Source organism: Adiantum capillus-veneris, chromosome 7, assembly GCF_014529385.1.
Source record: "Adiantum capillus-veneris isolate H3 chromosome 7, ASM1452938v2, whole genome shotgun sequence".
Taxonomy (NCBI): domain Eukaryota; kingdom Viridiplantae; phylum Streptophyta; class Polypodiopsida; order Polypodiales; family Pteridaceae; genus Adiantum; species Adiantum capillus-veneris.
The window spans coordinates 168,999,642-169,024,466 of NC_140937.1; the positions used below are offsets into that span (position 1 = coordinate 168,999,642).

The 24,825-nt window shown below is 45.0% G+C and overlaps 1 protein-coding gene and 1 pseudogene across 3 annotated transcripts in view; one reads left to right on the forward strand and one right to left on the reverse strand.

Moving 5' to 3' along the window:
• Positions 1–548: 548 nt before the first annotated feature.
• CKS (Nucleotide-diphospho-sugar transferases superfamily protein) overlaps positions 549–24,825 on the reverse strand; it is a 54,839-nt gene continuing 30,562 nt past the window's right edge. For both annotated transcript variants that reach the window (XM_086516894.1, XM_086516895.1), the window contains exons 5-8: positions 1,418–1,557; positions 1,290–1,341; positions 1,106–1,216; positions 549–1,012 (exon numbers count right to left, since the gene is read on the reverse strand). In XM_086516894.1, coding sequence (XP_086373020.1) covers positions 920–1,012; positions 1,106–1,216; positions 1,290–1,341; positions 1,418–1,557 — 396 coding nt within the window. In that variant the 3' untranslated portion in view covers positions 549–919. The remainder of the gene's footprint in view (positions 1,013–1,105; positions 1,217–1,289; positions 1,342–1,417; positions 1,558–24,825) is intronic.
• Positions 13,705–21,471, forward strand: LOC147455026 (3-deoxy-manno-octulosonate cytidylyltransferase, mitochondrial-like; annotated as a pseudogene). The gene is made up of 6 exons (XR_015188732.1): positions 13,705–13,929; positions 14,134–14,220; positions 20,519–20,685; positions 20,762–20,813; positions 20,884–20,993; positions 21,087–21,471. The product of XR_015188732.1 is annotated as a 3-deoxy-manno-octulosonate cytidylyltransferase, mitochondrial-like (transcript).

The window sequence follows — 24,825 nt, forward strand, 5'->3', positions numbered from 1 at the left end:
AATAAATGTGGGCAATTACATTCAGAATGAGCTTTTTTCTTCTTTTGAGATTGCCTTGAGTTAAAGTTTCATTGCATTTCTTCTTTCAATATTAGGATTATGGTTTGGGGTGGGAGTTGGGACATCCCTAGGACAAAGAACTTAAGAGCTACTACAGCACCACCATTCACCTGGAAAAGAAGAACCACGCATCCATTTACACGGTGCGCTTGTGAGAGAGCGCATTACGTGATGGGGTGAGTGCCGAGTGACAGTCAAAAAATCGGATGAAAGACCTTGGTTCTCTAGTGGTTTGAAGCATCTGCTTGTTTGCTGTCTGGTATCGTGTGTAGACATCATAGCTAGAGTCGGATTACATCCCCTTTGTCACCGATGAGCTTAGGGTTAAGACCTTCTTAGGCTGGATTCAGTCGAGCCTACATCTCTGTATATATTCCACCCAAGCTTCACTTCAGAATCTTTACAAGTTTTGAAACTTGTAGAGAGCTACTGCAATAACTTATTAACATGTGCTTCACAAGCATTACCATTAGCTCTCAGTCGGTGAATCAAGAAAATCATGGTTGCACTTGATTGAACATGTAGCTTCTTTCCTGAAGCCTACTAGCATAACTTTGTGACCTTAGACATTGAAAATATATCTATTACCCGTACCTATCAATCTGTAGGTATTACAAGCAAGATTCAATGGATCCATTGATGGTTATAAGTCTGCACAAAGTAGCCTTTCCTCCCGACACTAGCTCTCAAAACCAAGCCACTTATCTATGTTATGGCCGAAGTACACTCTAGTTACCACCCCAAAAGCACTAGTATTAGGATGGGAGGTGCTCAAAGTAACAATTGAAAAATAAACAAATAGACAAGCATGCCGCTATGCTATCGGTGAACCTTAAAAGAGTCCATGACACTGCGAAAACTAACGTAAGTTTCTTTCTTTCATTACGGCTTCGATTTTTGAAACGTCCTCTGGTGAATCAACTCCATGAGCTTCATGGTCGACTTTAATGACCTATATGGCAACATGTTAATTACATTATTAAATGTCATACACAGAAAGTCCCAAAACTTTTATAATGTATGTCAAAAAGAAGGAATTATTTACCTTCATTTTATAACCATTTTCTAGCACCTTCAACTGCTCCAAATCTTCTTCAAGCTGAAGAGGCGACGAAGGTAGGCAAACATATGTGTCTAGGAACTTCGCATCATAACACTAGAAATACAACCACAGAGGCATTTAGAATGCTGAAGATACAACATGACGTGGACTCCGCCGAATTGCTTACCTGTATGCCAAGGTGTAACAGATAAGGAAAGTCTGGATTCACTTGGCTTGACCTGACAAAGCAAGACCTTGAAAGTCAATACACAAACCAGACAATAAGCTTTTACACAAAGGGAATGAATTACCTACTTGTTGAATGGAATGAGACCCCTAGAGAAGTATATGGCATATCCCTTCGTATTCACCACACACTTCACTCTATTTGGGTTCATTGCATCTTCTGGTTGCAAGGCTGTAACTGCTGTGCTAAATACTGCATCAGGAGCTGCCTGCACAACAATCAAACCACATGGTTTCTAAAACACTCGAAAAAGAGAGATAACTAAGTAATTAACTGAGCTATCATCTGTAAGCATGCATGATGCAGGCAAGTTTGCAGAAAGATTTAGTATAGAATATTTTCAGAGTAACCCCATGAAACACATCTAAAATAACAGTCTTGACTCAAAATATTCATCTCCTAATTAGGTCACGTAAAAGGGATACTGTGATGTCCAAACAAGGAAAATACTCCAAGAGGGTAGCGGTAGTCTGTGCCATGCTGAACTGCTCCAAGAAAGATGTCCCCGAACTGTGTGTAGAAACAACTCTTGGCATAGACTCAACAGTAGTGAAGGAGTGCCCATAAGCCTGCAAACGTCAATCCTACCAAAGAAGATTTGTGGTCACTCATCTAAAGCAAAGAGAAAGCAGCTGCAACCCAAAGTGGCCAAGCAGCCGAGCCATGACGGTTATTCACCTCCCTGTCAGACTGCGCAGCAGGAGAGAGAGAGAGAGAGAGAGAGAGAGAGAGAGAGAGAGAGAGAGAGAGAGAGAGAGAGAGAGAGAGAAGAAGAAGAATATTGTTTTAACTTCGTAGGAAACTATCCCAAGAGACCTTAAAGATCTATCCGACGAGGAGAGTTGAACTCAAGATCTGTTATTCAAGAGGGAAATGGCATAACCAATCTACCACTCATGAGTGATAGAAAGGTTATACCATTTTCCTCTTTTTATTAGCGCGCACCCCCCCCCCCCCCCCCCCCCCCCCCCCCCCCCCCCACCCCACACCCACCCGAGAAGAAGATTGTTTTAACGAAACTATCCCAAGAGACCTTAAAGATCTATCCGACGAGGAGAGTTGAACTCAAGATCTATTATGCAAGAGGGAAATGGCATAACCAATATACCACTCTTGGGTGATAGAAAGGTTATACCATTTTCCTCTTTTTATTAGCGCGCGCGCACACACACACACACACACACACACCTGAGAAGAAGATTGTTATAACGTCGTAGGAAACTATCCCGAGAGACCTTAAAGACATAGTAACAGGGAATGGCCATTTTCAGGTCCCCGTTCCCCGTTCCCATCCCAATTTCCCGTTCCGGATCCCCGTTCCGTGTTTCAAACGTGAGTATCCGAAACAGGGAATGGCATTTCATGCATGTTGCCGTTCCCCGTTCCAATTTCCCGTTCCGGGTAACTATGCTTAAAAATCTATCTGACGAGGAGAGTTGAACTCAAGATCTGTTATCCAAGAGGGAAATGGCATAACCGATCTACCACTCTTTAGTGATACAAAGGCTATACCATTTTCCTCTTTTTATTAGCGCACACACACCCACACCCACACCCACACCCACACCCACACACACAACCGAGAAGAAGATTGTTTTAACGTCGTCGGAAACTATCCCAAGAGACCTTAAAGATCTATCCGACGAGAGAGAGAGAGAGAGAGAGAGAGAGAGAGAGAGAGAGAGAGAGAGAGAGAGAGAGAGAGAGAGAGAGAGAGAGAGAGAGAGAGAGAGAGAGAGAGAGAGAGAGAGAAAGAAAGAAAGAAAGAAAGATTTTTAACGTCTATGTCAGACCGAAATCGGCCTATGAGACAAATCAAATGTACATGGTGTGTATGTCATCCGTCTATCGGAAAGACAAATGAAACAAAAACTGATACAAAACTGAATTGAGTGTAGGTAGTGGGGTATCTGAGGAGGGATGGAGCTCTTATCTCTAGGGGTATATGCATGTCTATATGCTCAAGGTAGTACAATCATGAGAATGCATCAAGCTATCTAGCTCCATCCTGTACTAATGGGGGGATGTAAGATGTGGTACATGGGCGGGTCTGGTGCCAAGGCTGCCCGGATGAAAGCTGTCGGGTCGGCCCTCATCCGGGCCACTCGCTCCTCAGTGGCACGGCGCTCCCGGGCTCGGATCTCCTCGATCTGTCGGTGGTGGGAGCTCGCGCCCCTGTAGCCTGTGACTCGTGGTCGTCGTCTAGCTCGGCTCACCTCCGCCTGTGGGAGTGTCACTCCCCTCTGAGTGTCTGGTGGGGGAGGGGCGGTAATCCTCTGAAAGAAGTCTGTGAGCTGCGACTGTCTCCCCTCTGTCAGTGTAGCTGTGTGTGGCAACTCAATATCTCCGTAGGAGATTCAAAATACAGGACACCCTATGATTGGAGCCTGGCCACACTTGATATAGAGAGAGAGAGAGAGAGGACGGCAACTCAATATCTCCATAGGAGATTCAAAATACAGGACACCCTATGATTGGAGCCTGGCCACACTTGATATAGTGTGCCAATGCTTGGTCAAGAAAATCCTCTATAACTCTCCAATATTTTCTCCAAAACTGGGAAAAAAATATGAAATGGACAAAAAGCCTCGTGAAAACCCTATCTGTCCTTAGAATCCCTACCAAAAGGGAGAAACGGTGGCCAACACACAACCAAGGGCCTAAGTGTACGGGTGCAAGCTGAGCAACAGTAGTGAAAGCATCTAGAGGTAAACATAAAGGTCTAACACCCCAACTCAACAATAGATGCTGAGAAGCTGTGGAGGATATGGCTACTAGACTTTTTGCCAAGCTTCCCTCGCAACATGATTGTCTTTACCAGTCCCTTGTTTCCTCTGCTAGTGCTACCACTTACATCTCCCCCAAAAAACATCTTCCCCCCAAAATAAAACGTGAGGCAGTAAATTTTAACGCTAAGTAGGTAGCATAGGAAAAACTTCAACACACGCACACGGTGGCAATCCACAGAGGTAGCAAATGCTAAGGCTGAAGGGAGGTTAGGCGATAGCAATCCACACAAGAAACTCCTAGAACTGGGATACCATCTCAAAGTGTGCAGTAGAGGAGAAGCGACAATGGCACGCGAGAACACGGGGCGGGGGGGGGGGGGGGGGGGGGGGGGGGGGGGAGAAAGAAAGAAAGATTTTTAACGTCTATGTCAGGCCAAAATCGGCCTATGAGACAAATCAAATGTACATGGTGTGTATGTCATCCGTCTATCGGAAAGACAAATGAAACAAAACTGATACAAAACTGAACTGAACTGAATGTAGGTAGTGGAGTATTTGAGCATATAGACATGCATATACCCCTAGAGATAGAGCTCCATCCCTCCAGAGAGAGAGAGAGAGATTGAAACTCATTGAATTATCGTCCACGGAGGTCATTTATGACCCATGGGACCAAAACATGACATTACAGTAGTTTCATCTCAATGAGGGCTGATACATATCAGTTAAGGACTGAGGGTCCATCAAGAGGGTAGAGTAAAGAAAAGGATTTAACAAAATCTAAGGGGGGTCAGCTGAGGCGATAGCTGGTTTGGGCTTTTGAAACTCATGGATGATCACTTTGCCGCCTCGGTAGACTGTCCATTTGCCTTGCTTACGTGATTCATGCAACTTGTTGAGCTCACTCGCTTTACTCTCGAGTTGATTCGTTGTCAATTCTTCAGCAATCCAAAGCTTTTTTCCCTTGAGAAGTTGAGATTGGCGTAGCAGCTTCATACGCTCATCTTTGTCCTTAAAAGTGAGTATGCAATGCTCGGGTGGCACATGCCTATGTGTGTAGTTTCGGGCTTGATGTAGACAGGTTGAAGAATGTCGTTGAGCTTGGTGATTGCTTCCTGGAGTGTGTCCTCACTGGTACACCACGGTGAGTGGAGCCCTCTAATCCTGACCTTGAGGCCAAGAGATTCTTGTAGTCGGCATTCATGTAGGGCCGCTTGTATCTGTGTCAATCTTCTTATGTGTTGCTTCATGTGATTCTTTATGCACTACCATGACAGTCTTGGTGAGTGAGGCTTCAACTGTGTGTGCTTTTGCAAGCAGGGCTTGGCTCTCTACTTCCCTCGCATCTTCAAGCTTGCGTGCACGTTTTTTGAGTCTCTCATTCTCCCCGATGAGTTATTGAATCTGACCTTCGAGGGCTGTGATCCTTGCTTCTTGGCGGGTGGCAGGGTCCCTCCTTGGTGACGCTGCCACCACAAGAAAACTCTCGCGCGCAATGGGAGTACTAAAGGACGACATCCTTGCCACAAATGGGTCTAGTGATGCCTTCTCAAAGTTGCAATTGTGTCAAGCTGAGAGTGTGGTGAGATCAAAAGCTTACTGTGGTTCAAATAAATGGAAGCATTAATTAAGCTAGGCTTTGTGCCGGCATGTCCAAGGGTCGACAGGTCAGTAGGTCGAAAGCCGTGGTGTCTCGGGTTGAAGGGTTGGCGGGTCAGCAGGTGCCTCAAATAGCGTAGGGGGTCTGGCAGGTAGCTTTTGCACTAGGCAGGAAGCTCGCATAGAGACGAGGCAGAGGAGTAGGATGGAACTCAGGCAATGGGCAAGGCTGGCACATTAACGCCCCCCCACAGGGCCGCCCTCACCTAGGGGGAGACACAGAGATTATATTAGGTTAGCTTGAGGTTAGGGTGGGGGTTGCTTGCCCCCCCCCCCCCCCCCCCCCCCCCCCCCACCCCCACACCCACACACACACACACACACACACACACACACACACACACACACACACACACACACACACACACACAGAGTGAGTTAATCCCTTGCCAAATCCATCCTACACGCATGACATGACACAAGCCATGCTCACACATAAACGAGCATAGAGAGAGGACATCAGACTCACCTCCCAAATATAGAGCCAATACGGGCTCACCCTCGAGCTTGGGAGCTTGTAACTAACGGACGAGCCCCCTACCACAAGGGCTAGTGTCCCATACCACCAAGCCCACACCGATACGGGTGTGCAAGTAGAATTGCCAAGGGCCTAGAGTCCCAACTGTGGTGATCACACAAGATAGCTCACAAATGAGCCTAGGGTCATATTTATAGGATTCCTACCGCCTTAAACCATAGGGCCATGTTCACACTTGGCCAAACGTAGCTCAGACGCCCATCCTGATGTCTAGGGACGTAACACTTTCCCCCTTATTTTTAATTGTTGTCCTCAGCAATATCCTCGGTTAGAAAATGGAAGAAACAACTCTTCAATGAGCGTCACGATTCCCAAGTAGCGCTTGACTCAGGTCGATGCTTCACTTGATCAAATACTCGGGGTAAGAAGCCTTTCGAGACCACTTGACCCTTCGATCAAGAACCAATTTAGGTTCAAGTGGAATATAACGAGTGGTATTCTCCAAACTCGGAACTTCCTACAAAAGAAGCACTCGTTATCCTGTCGTCCCAACCGCTCCTTCAAGTGGCTAATGTGGAACACGTGATGGACATTGGGGACAGTAATGTCAGAGGGTAGATCCACTTTGTAGGAGACATCACTAGTCTTTTTTATAATTTTAAATGGTTCACAACATCGCAAAGATACTTTTGAGCATTGACCAATACAGATCGTTTTCAGAATCCTTCGGTACCTTATGGTACACCCACCTCCCCTCCTAGAGATCACGAGGCTGGGCGATGCTGGTTAGCGTAAAAAGTAGCCCTATCTTAGGCGATCTTTATGCTTCCCTTAGCGATCACGAGCATTTCTTGCTCCAACTACAAAATCCATAAAAATGCTAGTCCATTTCTTGTCGGGAATGACAGAGGATGTAAAAGCCCAGCACGGCTTTTGACGTTCAGCTTTGTTGAGCTGACAATGCACACATTCTCGCCCATACTTCTCAAATGAAATCTTTTACGTGGTGGGCTGCGGCTAATAGAACGTACCGGCTAACTAAGACCAAAGTATGGTGTTATGCCAGGGTGTCCCACACTTGAGCTTTGTGACACTCAAACAAAATTTTCTAGTGGATATCCTCATCAATGGGCGCACACATTTTGCCTTGCTTGAAAAGTAATCCACCACGGATGGAATACTTTTCCGCCACCTTTCTATCCGTAGCCAGCCGTCCGACGGGCGTACTAACTGCCATTGCTTTCCAGGCTACATAACCCTTTTTGGACTCGTCGCAATCTCACCAAAGTGAGGATCTGTCTAGCAACGCCCCCTTGAGAGAAAGATAGAAATCAATTGAAATTTAAGTGAATGAAAGAAAATTTACATTTGAGATCGTACTAAGGGCATCCGCCATCGCATTGGTAGTGCCCTTACAGTAGCGTATCTCAAAGTCCAACTCCTCCATGAGCTTGGCCCACCTTGCCTTGCAGCCTCAAAGGTCGAGTTGATCATAGAGATATTTCAATAAATGGTGGTCAATCCATACCATGAAGCGGGAACCCATACAGGTAACAACGCCAAATTTTTAGTGCATGGATGACTCCAATATTTCCTTCTCCTGTGTGGAGTAACGGGTTTGCATGTCCGCGAGATTGTGACTTCCAAATGCTACAGATCCGCCATCTTGATAGCAAACAACACCCATGGCAAAATTGTTGGCATCCTTTTCACCACAGAGGGTCTATTCGGATCCACTATCTGCAACATCGGTGCAAATGTAACAAGTTGCTTCAATGTTTGAAAACATTGATCGAGCTCATGGTCCACGTGACAGATGGACTAGCATTACACTTTTTGCTTTGACACCCTTTAGCAAACATGTAAAGGGTTCAGCAATCTTGACGTAGTCTTTGATGAGTTTCCCAAAAAATCCGGTCAAAACTAGAAAAGATGTCACTTACCATACAATTCATAAAACGGGCAACCATTGGTACCTTTTCAAAATCGATGCGGATGCCATCCACTGAGATGGCATGGCCGAGATACGACAACTTGTGCGGAAAAATTCGCACTTGGATTGCTTTGCATAAGACTTCTCTCGTCGTAGAATACGTAAGATGAGGCGAAGGTGTTGCAAGTGTTCTCGAAGATCCAACTACAAATAAGTATGTCCTCGAGGAACATGACTATCACAAGTTTGTCACGTGACATGTCCAACTTAAAAATGGGTTGAGAGGACGAGGGGGGTTAGAGGTTAAAAACTATAACGCTACCAACTTATGGAGCACCGGCCAAGGGGCCTAAACCCTCAAAACCAAAAGGGTGGGGGCTGGAGGAGATTTTCGTAAATTGCGCTAGCTGCCACGTGGCACTTTTGTGCGGATTTCCGCGTTTTGCGCTGGCTGCTGAGTTGGCAGCTTTATGCCATGCTTCTGGGAGAAGAGCTTTTGGTGCAGGAGCTTTTAAATGTAATGCTTTCAGGGCTCTGGTTTTGTGCATCCCTCCTACTCTTTATAAGAACTCATGGGGCTAGTCTTTAGAGAGCATCTGGACGCAGAGTCTCGAAGAGCTGGATCCTCAGGGAGTTGTACCTTTGTGAAGCGATAATGATGAAATAGAAGAAGGGGTGCCAATCGTTGGCGCCAAGTCTATTACAGTGGTATTAGATTTTAGACAATTCTTCTTCTACGGAGCATCCGATTCTTTTTAGCACAACACATGGGTTCTAGCAGTGAATCTAACAAACACCCCTCCGACTGCTCGTCTGCGAGGAGATGAAGAAAACCCGAATCCCCATGGGGGATATCACAAAGTGATGACGTGGCGTGCTCAACTCGAAAGAACTAGCCAAGAGGACAAGGGGTGAAAGAACAATTTGAGCCCAAAAAGTGTGGCTGAGGGGCCTAAAAGAGAGGGAGGGGGTTGGCATTTTTAATCCTAACCTCTATCAACTTGTGGAGCACCGGCCGAGGGACAAGCGATCCCTCGAGTTGATTTCCGTCAAAAGCATTAACTACTGTAGTGGCATGACTGTATGAAATTTCGTAATTTGCGCTGACTGCTAACGTGGCACTATTGTACAGATTTCCGTAAATTATGATGGCAGTTTTTGGCATGAGCTTTTGGTGGCAGAAGCTTTGGGTGTTTAAAACTTTTGGAACTAGAGATTTGGGGCTTGCTTTTGGGCATCCCACCCACCAAGGACCCTTTTCCCCTTTTATTTCTTTATTATTATGCTTCGCAAAGTACAACTCGCGAGGCTTTGTGTCCAGATGCTCTCATGAAAGTGGCTCCAAGGGTTCTTATAAATAGTACAAGGGATGTCAAAAGTAGAGCCCCAAAAGCTCTAGTTCCAAAAGCCCTTGCACCCAAAGCTTCTGCCACCAAAAGCTCATGTCAAAAACTGCCAAAAGCTGCCAGCGTAATTTACAGAAATCAGTATAGTAGTGCCACGTCAGCAATCAGCCCGTTTTACGAAAATCAGCTCCAACGATCAAGCTTCTGATGCTTTAGCTTTTAGGCCCCTCGGCCGGTGCTCCATAAGTTGGTAGAGGTTAGGATGAAAAAATCGTAACTTTCTTCCTATGTTTGTGTGGGTTCTTTAACCCCTTGTCCTCTTGGCCAGTTCTTTCAAGTTGGGCACACCATGACATCACTTTGTGACATTCCCCCTTCTTGAAAGAATTGTAATCGCCCTCAATTACGCCTACAAAAACATCGAAAGGACAAAAACTTTCGTTAGTACATAGTCATGCGCTAGAATTCCACAAATCCAGCACTTTCACACGGACATAAATCTCTGATCAGTCACATTTCCGTCAAGGGTCTCAGAGACAAATCATGATCATTGTAACATATTTAGCAATCATATCCAGAGCACGCTGATCTTTTCAGGGATTTTTTTTGAAATTTTATTACTAAAAGCTTTTTTTTTTCACATTTCAATCAAGCAAACCATGCATATGCCCATCCCACAAGACAATACATTCACATAGCAGGCAGTTTACAAAATCACACACTTAGTTCACACTGAACACTGTGTTTCAATCATTCAATCTAGCCATCTCATCCCGTCCAGAACTCTTGATGCACCTAGATCACTGTGCAGCCATCTCATGCTTCCGAAACTCTTGATGCACTCACAACAGTATCTAGTCATCTCATCCAGATAGAAATCTTAATGCACTAGAATCTCATTCAGTTCTCATTCACTTAGCCATCACATCCAGATCTCATTGATCTCTAACAAATGTCTAGATGCACTAAGTTCAAATCATTCATCAGGCAAAATGCTGTAGACATTTCATCTTTCTCTACATCTCTTTAACAATACACGCATGAACGAGTAAATGTCTTCAATTTAATGAAGAAAATTTCCAATTCAATGTACATATTGTCATAGATCATTCCGCAAAATACTGTTTTCTTGTTAGTATCCCTAAAATCTCAAGGAGAAATTAGTGACTTTATTCAATCTAGGCAATCTGTGACAAAGGAGTGGAGTGGCTCCCCTCTTGTGCAGTCCCCACCGCACCAGATTCAACCTGTTGATTCATCGGTAACTTTTGCATAGACACAGCTAATAATCCAAAAGAATTAAGGTACAGCTCAAACTGAAGAGAATTTGCGATGTTCTCCTCCTCCATCCACTTTGCATTGAGAGCCAAAAAGTACACTTGACCAAATTATCTGGTGGACTTGGCTTACCTTTCTATTCTTTTCTTGTGCCTGTGACATGTTGGACCTTGGTAGCCCCCTGGCCTCCCCTGTCCGCTGGTACCTCAATTTGAATTGTCTGAATTCTCTGATGAACTATCAGCTGGTTCCCTTGCTTCGTCAAAACTGTCGGATGTACTATCAACTGATTTCCTTACTTCTTTGGAATTCTCTGATGAGATTGTATCCGGCTCCCTTGGTTCTTTTTCTTTCCTGGAAAACTCTTTCCCTGTTGAGGTGGACACTGGCTTGTCCGTAGGATAGGTCAATGAGCCGGCATGCATACCAAAACCTTGCTTGGCATGTCCTATAAGTCAACTCTAAACGGAGTCAGTCTTTTGTTGCAAACAATACTGTCAAATTTCTTTTGGTAGTCCACAACAAAACCGCTCAATTTGGTCCTTCAAAGCGACCCTCCTAAACGAGGACACTAGCAGATAGGTATCTCAAAACCTCTGGCAGTGGTCATCCAAAGTGTCTTTCTTAGTCATTTTCAGATGATGCCAAGCCGTGATGACGTCTTCTTCACATCTTCCGTTATTCAGGTAGAAGTGAAAGTTCTCTTGAATTTTACCCACTTCTTAGGTGCTTCTTTGTGTAACAACAGAGTAGACCACCATGTCTGTGCATTTGCTTTCAAGTAAGATGCCGCTCTTTGCACCTTGGAGCATTCCGGGAAAGGACCTTCCTAGAAGGCGGCGTCAAACTGCTATATGAATTCAAGGGCTCCATGGGTGTCCTAGTAGCCTGAAAATGTGTCAAACTTGATGGCTTCACCCCATCCTTGAACACTTTGGTCTTCTTGTCCATGTGTTCACTGTCTGAACTATCAACAAAGGATAAAATCTCCTCCTCTGAACTGCTAGATGGCTCCCTTTGCCTTTTGGACTTTTTCATAAATTTGCTTTTCTGGCTTTTTTCTGCTTCTTTAGCCTTTTCTCATCCTCTCTGGAACTAGAGGATGATGAACTGCAGAAACTCGCTAATGACAAAGAAAAATTTGGATGGATCTGTTTACTATCTTGAAAGTCAACTTCCGGCCCAAATAACCTTGGAAATTTGCTGATTTCTTCTTCTTCGGAGAGGGCTTTAAGCTTTTTATCAATTGGTTAGTCTTCTTTTAAAGAGCTTTTTAAAATTCTTTCTGTGAGTATGAGAGGAGAAACAACAGCCTCTCGCCATCTCGAGTGAGTCTCATCAATCGGGTAATTCCTCCGGTGATTCACATATTTCGGGTCTTTGGAGTACTTGATCAATCTTTTCACACACGCGTCAAGCTGTAGTTGATGTTTGCACTCCATTCTGTCGAGATTCCCCATTGGAAATTTGCCCAAATCTCAGTTGTCAATTCCCACTCTAGGACTCGGCTTTTCTTCGTCTCCCTATAGACCAAAGGTCAGAGGGGTGTTGTCTTTGTCAGATTCTCCGCGAGAACCCATGTGTGCTGCACAAAAGATCTGATCCTCCGTAGAAGAAGAATCGTTTTGAGCTCTGATACTGCTGTTACAGGCTTGGACACTCCAAGTGAGAAATCAATAGCAGCACAGAAAACAAAAACTGCAAAATCACTGAACTTGGAGAGGGGTAGAGAGAGAAGAGGAGAGTCGACACGGCATGGCGAATTTCGGAGCCAAGACGCACTGGCCCCAAAGACTGGCGCCCCTTTCAGTATGTCTTTATTATTATGCTTTGCAAAGTATAACTCTCTAGGGTTCTCTTCTGCAAGACTCTGTGTTCAGATGGTGTCAGGAAAGTGGCCCCAAGGGTCCTTATAAACAGTACAAGGGATGCCCAAAAGCAGAGCCCCAAAATCTCTAGTTCCAAAAGTTTTACACCCAAAGCTTCTGCCACCAAAAGCTCATGCCAAAAACTGCCATCATAATTTACGGAAATCTGTACAATAGTGCCACGTTAGCAGTCAGCGCAAATTACGAAATTTCATACAGTCATGCCACTACAGTAGTTAATGCTTTTGACGGAAATCAACTCGAGGGATCGCTTGTCCCTCGGCCGGTGCTCCACAAGTTGATAGAGGTTAGGATTAAAAATGCCAACCCCCTCCCTCTCTTTTAGGCCCCTCAGCCACACTTTTTGGGCTCAAATTGTTCTTTCACCCCTTGTCCTCTTGGCTAGTTCTTTCGAGTTGAGCACGCCACGTCATCACTTTGTGATATCCCCCATGGGGATTCGGGTTTTCTTCATCTCCTCGCAGACGAGCAGTCGGAGGGGGTGTTTGTTAGATTCACTGCTAGAACCCATGTGTTGTGCTAAAAAGAATCGGATGCTCCGTAGAAGAAGAATTGTCTAAAATCTAATACCACTGTAATAGACTGGCGCCAACGATTGGCACCCCTTCTTCTATTTCATCATTATCGCTTCACAAAGGTACAACTCCCTGAGGATCCAGCTCTTCGAGACTCTGCGTCCAGATGCTCTCTAAAGACTAGCCCATGAGTTCTTATAAAGAGTAGGAGGGATGCACAAAACCAGAGCCCTGAAAGCATTACATTTAAAAGCTCCTGCACCAAAAGCTCTTCTCCCAGAAGCATGGCATAAAGCTGCCAACTCAGCAGCCAGCGCAAAACGCGGAAATCCGCACAAAAGTGCCACGTGGCAGCTAGCGCAATTTACGAAAATCTCCTCCAGCCCCCACCCTTTTGGTTTTGAGGGTTTAGGCCCCTTGGCCGGTGCTCCATAAGTTGGTAGCGTTATAGTTTTTAACCTCTAACCCCCCTCGTCCTCTCAACCCATTTTTAAGTTGGACATGTCACGTGACAAACTTGTGATAGTCATGTTCCTCGAGGACATACTTATTTGTAGTTGGATCTTCGAGGAACACTTGCAACACCTTCGCCTCATCTTACGTATTCTACGACGAGAGAAGTCTTATGCAAAGCAATCCAAGTGCGAATTTTTCCGCACAGAGTTGTCGTATCTCGGCCATGCCATCTCAGTGGATGGCATCCGCATCGATTTTGAAAAGGTACCAATGGTTGCCCGTTTTATGAATTGTATGGTAAGTGACATCTTTTCTAGGTTTGACCGGATTTTTTGGGAAACTCATCAAAGACTACGTCAAGATTGCTGAACCCTTTACATGTTTGCTAAAGGGTGTCAAAGCAAAAAGTGTAATGCTAGTCCATCTGTCACGTGGACCAATGAGCTCGATCAATGTTTTCAAACATTGAAGCAACTTGTTACATTTGCACCGATGTTGCAGATAGTGGATCCGAATAGACCCTCTGTGGTGAAAAGGGATGCCAACAATTTTGCCATGGGTGTTGTTTGCTATCAAGATGGCGGATCTGTAGCATTTGGAAGTCACAATCTCGCGGACATGCAAACCCGTTACTCCACACAGGAGAAGGAAATATTGGAGTCATCCATGCACTAAAAATTTGGCGTTGTTACCTGTATGGTTCCCGCTTCATGGTATGGATTGACCACCATTTATTGAAATATCTCTATGATCAACTCGACCTTTGAGGCTGCAAGGCAAGGTGGGCCAAGCTCATGGAGGAGTTGGACTTTGAGATACGCTACTGTAAGGGCACTACCAATGCGATGGCGGATGCCCTTAGTACGATCTCAAATGTAAATTTTCTTTCATTCACTTAAATTTCAATTGATTTCTATCTTTCTCTCAAGGGGCGTTGCTAGACAGATCCTCACTTTGGTGAGATTTGGCGACGAGTCCAAAAAGGGTTATGTAGCCTGGAAAGCAATGGCAGTTAGTACGCCCGTCGGACGGCTGGCTACGGATAGAAAGGTGGCGGAAAAGTATTCCATCCGTGGTGGATTACTTTTCAAGCAAGGCAAAATGTGTGCGCCCATTGATGAGGATATCCACTAGAAAATTTTGTTTGAGTGTCACAAAGCTCAAGTGTGGGACACCCTGGCATACACCATACTTTGGTCTTAGTTAGCCGGTACTTCTATTAGCCGCAGCCCACACGTAAAAGATTTCATTGAGAAGTATGGGCGAGAATGTGTGCATTGTCAGCTCAACAAAGCTGAACGTCAAAGCCGTGCTGGGCTTTTACATCCTCTGTCAATTCCCGACAAGAAATGGACTAGCATTTTTATGGATTTTGTAGTTGGAGCAAGAAATGCTCGTGATCGCTAAGGGAAGCATAAAGATCGCCTAAGATAGGGCTACTTTTTACGCTAACCAGCATCGCCAGCCTCGTGATCTCTAGGAGGGGAGGTGGGTGTACCATAAGGTACCGAAGGATTCTGAAAACGATCTGTATTGGTCAATGCTCAAAAGTATCTTTGCGATGTTGTGAACCATTTAAAATTATAAAAAAGACTAGTGATGTCTCCTACAAAGTGGATCTACCCTCTGACATTACTGTCCCCAATGTCCATCACGTGTTCCACATTAGCCACTTGAAGGAGCGGTTGGGACGACAGGATAACGAGTGCTTCTTTTGTAGGAAGTTCCGAGTTTGGAGAATACCACTCGTTATATTCCACTTGAACCTAAATTGGTTCTTGATCGAAGGGTCAAGTGGTCTCGAAAGGCTTCTTACCCCGAGTATTTGATCAAGTGAAGCATCGACCTGAGTCAAGCGCTACTTGGGAATCGTGACGCTCATTGAAGAGTTGTTTCTTCCATTTTCTAACCGAGGATATTGCTGAGGACAACAATTAAAAATAAGGGGGAAATGTTACGTCCCTAGACATCAGGATGGGCGTCTGAGCTACGTTTGGCCAAGTGTGAACATGGCCCTATGGTTTAAGGCGGTAGGAATCCTATAAATATGACCCTAGGCTCATTTGTGAGCTATTTGTGTGATCACCACAGTTGGGACTCTAGGCCCTTGGCAATTCTACTTGCACACCCGTATCGGTGTGGGCTTGGTGGTATGGGACACTAGCCCTTGTGGTAGGGGGCTCGTCCGTTAGTTACAAGCTCCCAAGCTCGAGGGTGAGCCCGTATTGGCTCTATATTTGGGAGGTGAGTCTGATGTCCTCTCTCTATGCTCGTTTATGTGTGAGCATGGCTTGTGTCATGTCATGCGTGTAGGATGGATTTGGCAAGGGATTAACTCACTCTGTGTGTGTGTGTGTGTGTGTGTGTGTGTGTGTGTGTGTGTGTGTGTGTGTGTGTGTGTGTGTGTGTGTGTGTGTGGGGGGGGGGGGGGGGGGGGCAAGCAACCCCCACCCTAACCTCAAGCTAACCTAATATAATCTCTGTGTCTCCCCTAGGTGAGGGCGGCCCTGTGGGGGGGCGTTAATGTGCCAGCCTTGCCCATTGCCTGAGTTCCATTCCTACTGCCTCGTCTCTATGCGAGCTTCCTGCCTAGTGCAAAAGCTACCTGCCAGACCCCCTACGCTATTTGAGGCACCTGCTGACCGCCAACCCTTCAACCCGAGACACCACGGCTTTCGACCTACTGACCTGTCGACCCTTGGACATGCCGGCACAAAGCCTAGCTTAATTAATGCTTCCATTTATTTGAACCACAGTAAGCTTTTGATCTCACCACACTCTCAGCTTGACACAATTGCAACTTTGAGAAGGCATCACTAGACCCATTTGTGGCAAGGATGTCGTCCTTTAGTACTCCCATTGCGCGCGAGAGTTTTCTTGTGGTGGCAGCGTCACCAAGGAGGGACCCTGCCCCGCCAAGAAGCAAGGATCACAGCCCTCGAAGGTCAGATTCAATAACTCATCGGGGGAGAATGAGAGACTCAAAAAACGTGCACGCAAGCTTGAAGATGCGAGGGAAGTAGAGAGCCAAGCCCTGCTTGCAAAAGCACACACAGTTGAAGCCTCACTCACCAAGACTGTCATGGTAGTGCATAAAGAATCACATGAAGCAACACATAAGAAGATTGACACAGATACAAGCGGCCCTACATGAATGCCGACTACAAGAATCTCTTGGCCTCAAGGTCAGGATTAGAGGGCTCCACTCACCGTGGTGTACCAGTGAGGACACACTCCAGGAAGCAATCACCAAGCTCAACGACATTCTTCAACCTGTCTACATCAAGCCCGAAACTACACACATAGGCATGTGCCACCCGAGCATTGCATACTCACTTTTAAGGACAAAGATGAGCGTATGAAGCTGCTACGCCAATCTCAACTTCTCAAGGGAAAAAAAGCTTTGGATTGCTGAAGAATTGACAACGAATCAACTCGAGAGTAAAGCGAGTGAGCTCAACAAGTTGCATGAATCACGTAAGCAAGGCAAATGGACAGTCTACCGAGGCGGCAAAGTGATCATCCATGAGTTTCAAAAGCCCAAACCAGCTATCGCCTCAGCTGACCCCCCTTAGATTTTGTTAAATCCTTTTCTTTACTCTACCCTCTTGATGGACCTCAGTCCTTAACTGATATGTATCAGCCCTCATTGAGATGAAACTACTGTAATGTCATGTTTTGGTCCCATGGGTCATAAATGACCTCCGTGGACGATAATTCAATGAGTTTCAATCTCTCTCTCTCTCTCTGGAGGGATGGAGCTCTATCTCTAGGGGTATATGCATGTCTATATGCTCAAATACTCCACTACCTACATTCAGTTCAGTTCAGTTTTGTATCAGTTTTGTTTCATTTGTCTTTCCGATAGACGGATGACATACACACCATGTACATTTGATTTGTCTCATAGGCCGATTTTTGGCCTGACATAGACGTTAAAAATCTTTCTTTCTTTCTTCTTTCTTTCTTTCTCTCTCCCCCCCCACCCCCACCCCCCCCCCACCCCCCCCCACCCCCCCCCCGCCCCGTGTTCTCGCGTGCCATTGTCGCTTCTCTCTACTGCACACTTTGAGATGGTATCCCAGTTCTAGGAGTTTCTTGTGTGGATTGCTATCGCCTAACCTCCCTTCAGCCTTAGCATTTGCTACCTCTGTGGATTGCCACCGTGTGCGTGTGTTGAAGTTTTTCCTATGCTACCTACTTAGCGTTAAAATTTACTGCCTCACGTTTTATTTTGGGGGGAAGATGTTTTTTGGGGGAGATGTAAGTGGTAGCACTAGCAGAGGAAAAAGGGACTGGTAAAGACAATCATGTTGCGAGGGAAGCTTGGCAAAAAGTCTAGTAGCCATATCCTCCACAGCTTCTCAGCATCTATTGTTGAGTTGGGGGTGTTAGACCTTTATGTTTACCTCTAGATGCTTTCACTACTGTTGCTCAGCTTGCACCCGTACACTTAGGCCCTTGGTTGTGTGTTGGCCACCGTTTCTCCCTTTTGGTAGGGATTCTAAGGACAGATAGGGTTTTCACGAGGCTTTTTGTCCATTTCATATTTTTTTCCCAGTTTTGGAGAAAATATTGGAGAGTTATAGAGGATTTTCTTGACCAAGCATTGGCACACTATATCAAGTGTGGCCAGGCTCCAATCATAGGGTGTCCTGTATTTTGAATCTCCTATGGAGATATTGAGTTGCCGTCCTCTCTCTCTCTCTCTCTATATCAAGTGTGGCCAGGCTCCAATCATAGGGTGTCCTGTATTTTGAATCTCCTACGGAGATATTGAGTTGCCACACACAGCTACACTGACAGAGGGGAGACAGTCGCAGCTCACAGACTTCTTTCAGAGGATTACCGCCCCTCCCCCACCAGACACTCAGAGGGGAGTGACACTCCCACAGGCGGAGGTGAGCCGAGCTAGACGACGACCACGAGTCACAGGCTACAGGGGCGCGAGCTCCCACCACCGACAGATCGAGGAGATCCGAGCCCCCGGAGCGCCGTGCCACTGAGGAGCGAGTGGCCCGGATGAGGGCCGACCCGACAGCTTTCATCCGGGCAGCCTTGGCACCAGACCCGCCCATGTACCACATCTTACATCCCCCCATTAGTACAGGATGGAGCTAGATAGCTTGATGCATTCTCATGATTGTACTACCTTGAGCATATAGACATGCATATACCCCTAGAGATAAGAGCTCCATCCCTCCTCAGATACCCCACTACCTACACTCAATTCAGTTTTGTATCAGTTTTTGTTTCATTTGTCTTTCCGATAGACGGATGACATACACACCATGTACATTTGATTTTGTCTCATAGGCCGATTTCGGTCTGACATAGACGTTAAAAATCTTTCTTTCTTTCTTTCTTTCTCTCTCTCTCTCTCTCTCTCTCTCTCTCTCTCTCTCTCTCTCTCTCTTCTCTCTCTCTCTCTCCTCTCTCTCTCTCTCTCTCTCTCTCTCTCTCTCTCTCTCTCGTCGGATAGATCTTTAAGGTCTCTTGGGATAGTTTCCGACGACGTTTTAAAACAATCTTCTTCTCGGTTGTGTGTGTGGGTGTGGGTGTGGGTGTGGGTGTGGGTGTGTGCGCTAATAAAAAGAGGAAAATGGTATAGCCTTTGTATCACTAAGAGTGGTAGATCGGTTATGCCATTTCCTCTTGGATAACAGATCTTGAGTTCAACTCTCCTCGTCAGATAGATTTTTAAGCATAGTTACCCGGAACGGGAAATTGGAACGGGGAACGGCAACATGCATGAAATGCCATTCCCTGTTTCGGATACTCACGTTTGAAACACGGAACGGGGATCCGGAACGGGAAATTGGGATGGGAACGGGGAACGGGGACCTGAAAATGGCCATTCCCTGTTACTATGTCTTTAAGGTCTCTCGGGATAGTTTCCTACGACGTTTATAACAATCTTCTTCTCAGGTGTGTGTGTGTGTGTGTGTGTGTGCGCGCGCGCTAATAAAAGAGGAAAATGGTATAACCTTTCTATCACCCAAGAGTGGTATATTGGTTATGCCATTTCCCTCTTGCATAATAGATCTTGAGTTCAACTCTCCTCGTCGGATAGATCTTTAAGGTCTCTTGGGATAGTTTCGTTAAAACAATCTTCTTCTCGGGTGTGTGTGGGTGTGTGGGGGGGGGGGGGGGGGGGGGGGGGGGGGGGGGGGGGGTGTGCGCGCTAATAAAAAGAGGAAAATGGTATAACCTTTCTATCACTCATGAGTGGTAGATTGGTTATGCCATTTCCCTCTTGAATAACAGATCTTGAGTTCAACTCTCCTCGTCGGATAGATCTTTAAGGTCTCTTGGGATAGTTTCCTACGAAGTTAAAAACAATATTCTTCTTCTTCTCTCTCTCTCTCTCTCTCTCTCTCTCTCTCTCTCTCTCTCTCTCTCTCTCTCTCTCTCTTCTCTCCTGCTGCGCAGTCTGACAGGGAGGTGAATAACCGTCATGGCTCGGCTGCTTGGCACTTTGGGTTGCAGCTGCTTTCTCTTTGCTTTAGATGAGTGACACCAAATCTTCTTTGGTAGGATTGACGTTTGCAGGCTTATGGGCACTCCTTCACTACTGTTGAGTCTATGCCAAGAGTTGTTTCTACACACAGTTCGGGGACATCTTTCTTGGAGCAGTTCAGCATGGCACAGACTACCGCTACCCTCTTGGAGTATTTTCCTTGTTTGGACATCACAGTATCCTTTTACGTGACCTAATTAGGAGATGAATATTTTGAGTCAAGACTGTTATTTTAGATGTGTTTCATGGGGTTACTCTGAAAATATTTCTATACTAAATCTTTCTGCAAACTTGCCTGCATCATGCATGCTTACAGATGATAGCTCAGTTAATTACTTAGTTATCTCTCTTTTTCGAGTGTTTTAGAAACCATGTGGTTTGATTGTTGTGCAGGCAGCTCCTGATGCAGTATTTAGCACAGCAGTTACAGCCTTGCAACCAGAAGATGCAATGAACCCAAATAGAGTGAAGTGTGTGGTGAATACGAAGGGATATGCCATATACTTCTCTAGGGGTCTCATTCCATTCAACAAGTAGGTAATTCATTCCCTTTGTGTAAAAGCTTATTGTCTGGTTTGTGTATTGACTTTCAAGGTCTTGCTTTGTCAGGTCAAGCCAAGTGAATCCAGACTTTCCTTATCTGTTACACCTTGGCATACAGGTAAAATTCGGCGGAGTCCACGTATGTTGTATCTTCAGCATTCTAAATGCCTCTGTGGTTGTATTTCTAGTGTTATGATGCGAAGTCCTAGACACATATGTTTGCCTACCTTCGTCGCCTCTTCAGCTTGAAGAAGATTTGGAGCAGTTGAAGGTGCTAGAAAATGGTTATAAAATGAAGGTAAATATTCCTTCTTTTTGACATACATTTATAAAAGTTTTGGGACTTTCTGTGTATGACATTTAATAATGTAATTAACATGTTGCCATATAGGTCATTAAAGTCGACCATGAAGCTCATGGAGTTGATTCACCAGAGGACGTTTCAAAAATCGAAGCCGTAATGAAAGAAAGAAACTTACGTTAGTTTTCGCAGTGTCATGGACTCTTTTAAGGTTCACCGATAGCATAGCGGCATGCTTGTCTATTTGTTTATTTTTCAATTGTTACTTTGAGCACCTCCCATCCTAATACTAGTGCTTTTGGGGTGGTAACTAGAGTGTACTTCGGCCATAACATAGATAAGTGGCTTGGTTTTGAGAGCTAGTGTCGGGAGGAAAGGCTACTTTGTGCAGACTTATAACCATCAATGGATCCATTGAATCTTGCTTGTAATACCTACAGATTGATAGGTACGGGTAATAGATATATTTTCAATGTCTAGGTCACAAAGTTATGCTAGTAGGCTTCAGGAAAGAAGCTACATGTTCAATCAAGTGCAACCATGATTTTCTTGATTCACCGACTGAGAGCTAATGGTAATGCTTGTGAAGCACATGTTAATAAGTTATTGCAGTAGCTCTCTACAAGTTTCAAAACTTGTAAAGATTCTGAAGTGAAGCTTGGGTGGAATATATACAGAGATGTAGGCTCGACTGAATCCAGCCTAAGAAGGTCTTAACCCTAAGCTCATCGGTGACAAAGGGGATGTAATCCGACTCTAGCTATGATGTCTACACACGATACCAGACAGCAAACAAGCAGATGCTTCAACCACTAGAGAACCAAGGTCTTTCATCGATTTTTTGACTGTCACTCGGCACTCACCCCATCACGTAATGCGCTCTCTCACAAGCGCACCGTGTAAATGGATGCGTGGTTCTTCTTTTCCAGGTGAATGGTGGTGCTGTAGTAGCTCTTAAGTTCTTTGTCCTAGGGATGTCCCAACTCCCACCCCAAACCATAATCCTAATATTGAAAGAAGAAATGCAATGAAACTTTAACTCAAGGCAATCTCAAAAGAAGAAAAAAGCTCATCTGAATGTAATTGCCCACATTTATTAGAAGATGAGAGATCATTGTCCTTTAAGCATGGAAGCCAGAAAGTAGGAAAGAGTAAGGTGTGAAGTTTGGGCTTGCGTTCTTAGCACTTGATGTAACGTTTTTGAATTTCTTAGGAAAAAATCGATGCATGGGCTGTTTTTCTTTCTTTTCTTCAATCACTTTTATTGTCCTAGTAAACCTTTAAGATGAGGAAGCTTTGTAGCATCTAAGAGTTTCTCAAACTCTTTTTGAAATGATGTTAAAAATATTGTTTTCTTATTATCAATGTGATGCTCTTCTTTCACTCAGAATTTACACTTCCATTCCCCTACATATTCTGGTTCTTTCACCACAAAAAATGTCTTCCACTTGCTTTCTTATGTTGTCAAGATCGGGAGTTGAGGGGTAGTGCATCAACTAGCATTTCCTGCGCATAATCAAAGCTGCAAGCATCAGATTTGCAACAGGTTAGCATGCGGAATCTATGCGATGGGGTAACAACAGGTCAGTTGTCAGAATGTGATGAGGTGTTGACACCTCGAAGCTCGTAATTCAGATTGTCTACATTCAAGATAGCTCTATGCACCATTGCTAACAGGCTCCCACATCCTTGCCAGTGCGTTTTTGCAGATTTCGCTTGTGCCACGTGTAGCCTTTGGACGGCCCCCCTCTTCCCGACTCGTGATGGTCCGGAATGGTTTGCTGCTTGTGACCATTCCCTTGGAATTCATGCTCCTGCATAGCTTTCGGCCTCCATCGGTCGTCATGCGTCGCTGCAATTCAGGGATTGGTCACTAGAAGACCATTCCCTACCCCTTCTTGCCAAGGGCATGTTACTTAATTGTGAGAGTGCATGTGCAGAGAGAGAGAGAGAGAGAGAGAGAGAGAGAGAGAGAGAGAGAGATGTGAGAGGGGACCGATCATCCCCCCATAATCATCATCAAACACAAAGAGCCAATAGATGACATATACACTTAACAAAGTGCTCCTAGCCTACGACATGCACTTGCGTACGTTAGAGAGAATGCACACTCGACTTGGAGGATTTGTAAAACCAAAAGATTATCTTCGAGGAGAAAAAGTGCAGCAAGAACTTTTTGCATGGTTGGGGATAAAATGTTGCTTGCTAATGAGCCTAAGGGACTTGGTCGGCATAGGAGTGCATAGGTTGCTACAATAAGTTCTAGTGTCTCAAGACGCTTTCTACCCAAAGGCAAGTGTACATACCAAAACATATAGAACAAGGTGAAGAATCACAGTGGCATGCTAAGGAAATGCAATGTAAAGTAGATGAGAGTTATGTTTGTAGGATTACTTTTACGTGGTAGAAGAATCCCAAGATCTATCCAATGTGTCTTGAACTCAAGACCTAATAATGCAAAGGAAACTAGGATAACAATCTACCACACTTAGGTGATACAAAGGTTATTCTGGAAACCTTAACGATCTTTGGTTCTTAACGATCTCTAGTGAGGCATGAACTCCACACCACACACTCCACACCACACACACACACACACACATAGAGAGAGAGAGAGAGAGGAGAGAGGGAGAGAGAGAGAGAGGAGGAGGAGGAGGAGGAGGCGGAGAATTTTAAGTCGTAGGGAAGGGGACTATCCCAAGAGGACCTTAAGCGACGAGGAGAGTGTTGAACACGAGAGAGAGAGAGAGAGAGGAGAGAGAGAGAGAGAGAGAGGAGAGAGAGAGAGAGAGAACTTATATTCTCTTTACAAATACAAATTTGGTACTCAGATCCATTTAGTGGCTTTCTTTCCTTTTCTATAAAGCACAAAATAGTGCTATAAACACAATTGAAAGGACACTCTTGCTTGGTTTGTGTAAAGGTATCGCAATGTGAAGCAAGAATGGAGTGGTGGTGAGCCCTAGCACCTTTACTTTGATAAGAGGTGACAACAAAGTCATCAATGTGGTTGAGGATGAATAAGAGGAAGATGCATGCATATATATTTATATTGAGGGAGAGGTTTAGTATATGAGTGGAGGAGCTATGGAGCCTTTGTCTTGGGAGGATGAGCTACTGCCCTTGATAGTAATGCAGTAAATTTCGTCTAGTTCACAATGGTACGGAATTGACACTGCTGAAATTTGGGGCTTTTGTGACAACGCATCAGCCACCACGTTCTTTTTCACTTGCACATGCACAATCTGAAAATGGAACATTGACAAGATGTTTGCCCATCGCATGTGCTTCTCAGACAACTTCGTCTGTGTAAGAAAATATCGCAAGGTTTGATGATCCGTTTGGACAACAAAATCAGCCCCTAGCAAATAGTGTTTCCAACTAGTGAGAGCATGAATTACTGCAAGCAATTCTTTCTCATAGACTTGCAAGTTCCTTTCAGTCTTCAAAAGAATTCTGCTCTCATATGCGACTACTCAGCCATTCTGCATTAAAACTGCACCAAGACTATGGCCACACGCATCACATTGAACCACAAAAGGTTTAGAAAGATCTGACAAAATAATTACCGGATCTGAAGTCAGCTTCTCTTTCAAGTGTTTGAACGCTAAAATTTCCTTGGCTGTCCACTTGAAAGTAACTCCTTTTCCTTGCAGTGCATGGAGTGGAGAAGCAATCTCAGCAAAATTTCGGATGAACCTCCTGTAATAGGAACATAAGCCTAGAAAGCTTCGAATGTCATGTACGGACTTCCAGTATGGCCATGACCTAATTGCTTCCACTTTAGCGGGATCCATGCGTACCCCATCCTTTGAAACAATGTGCGTTG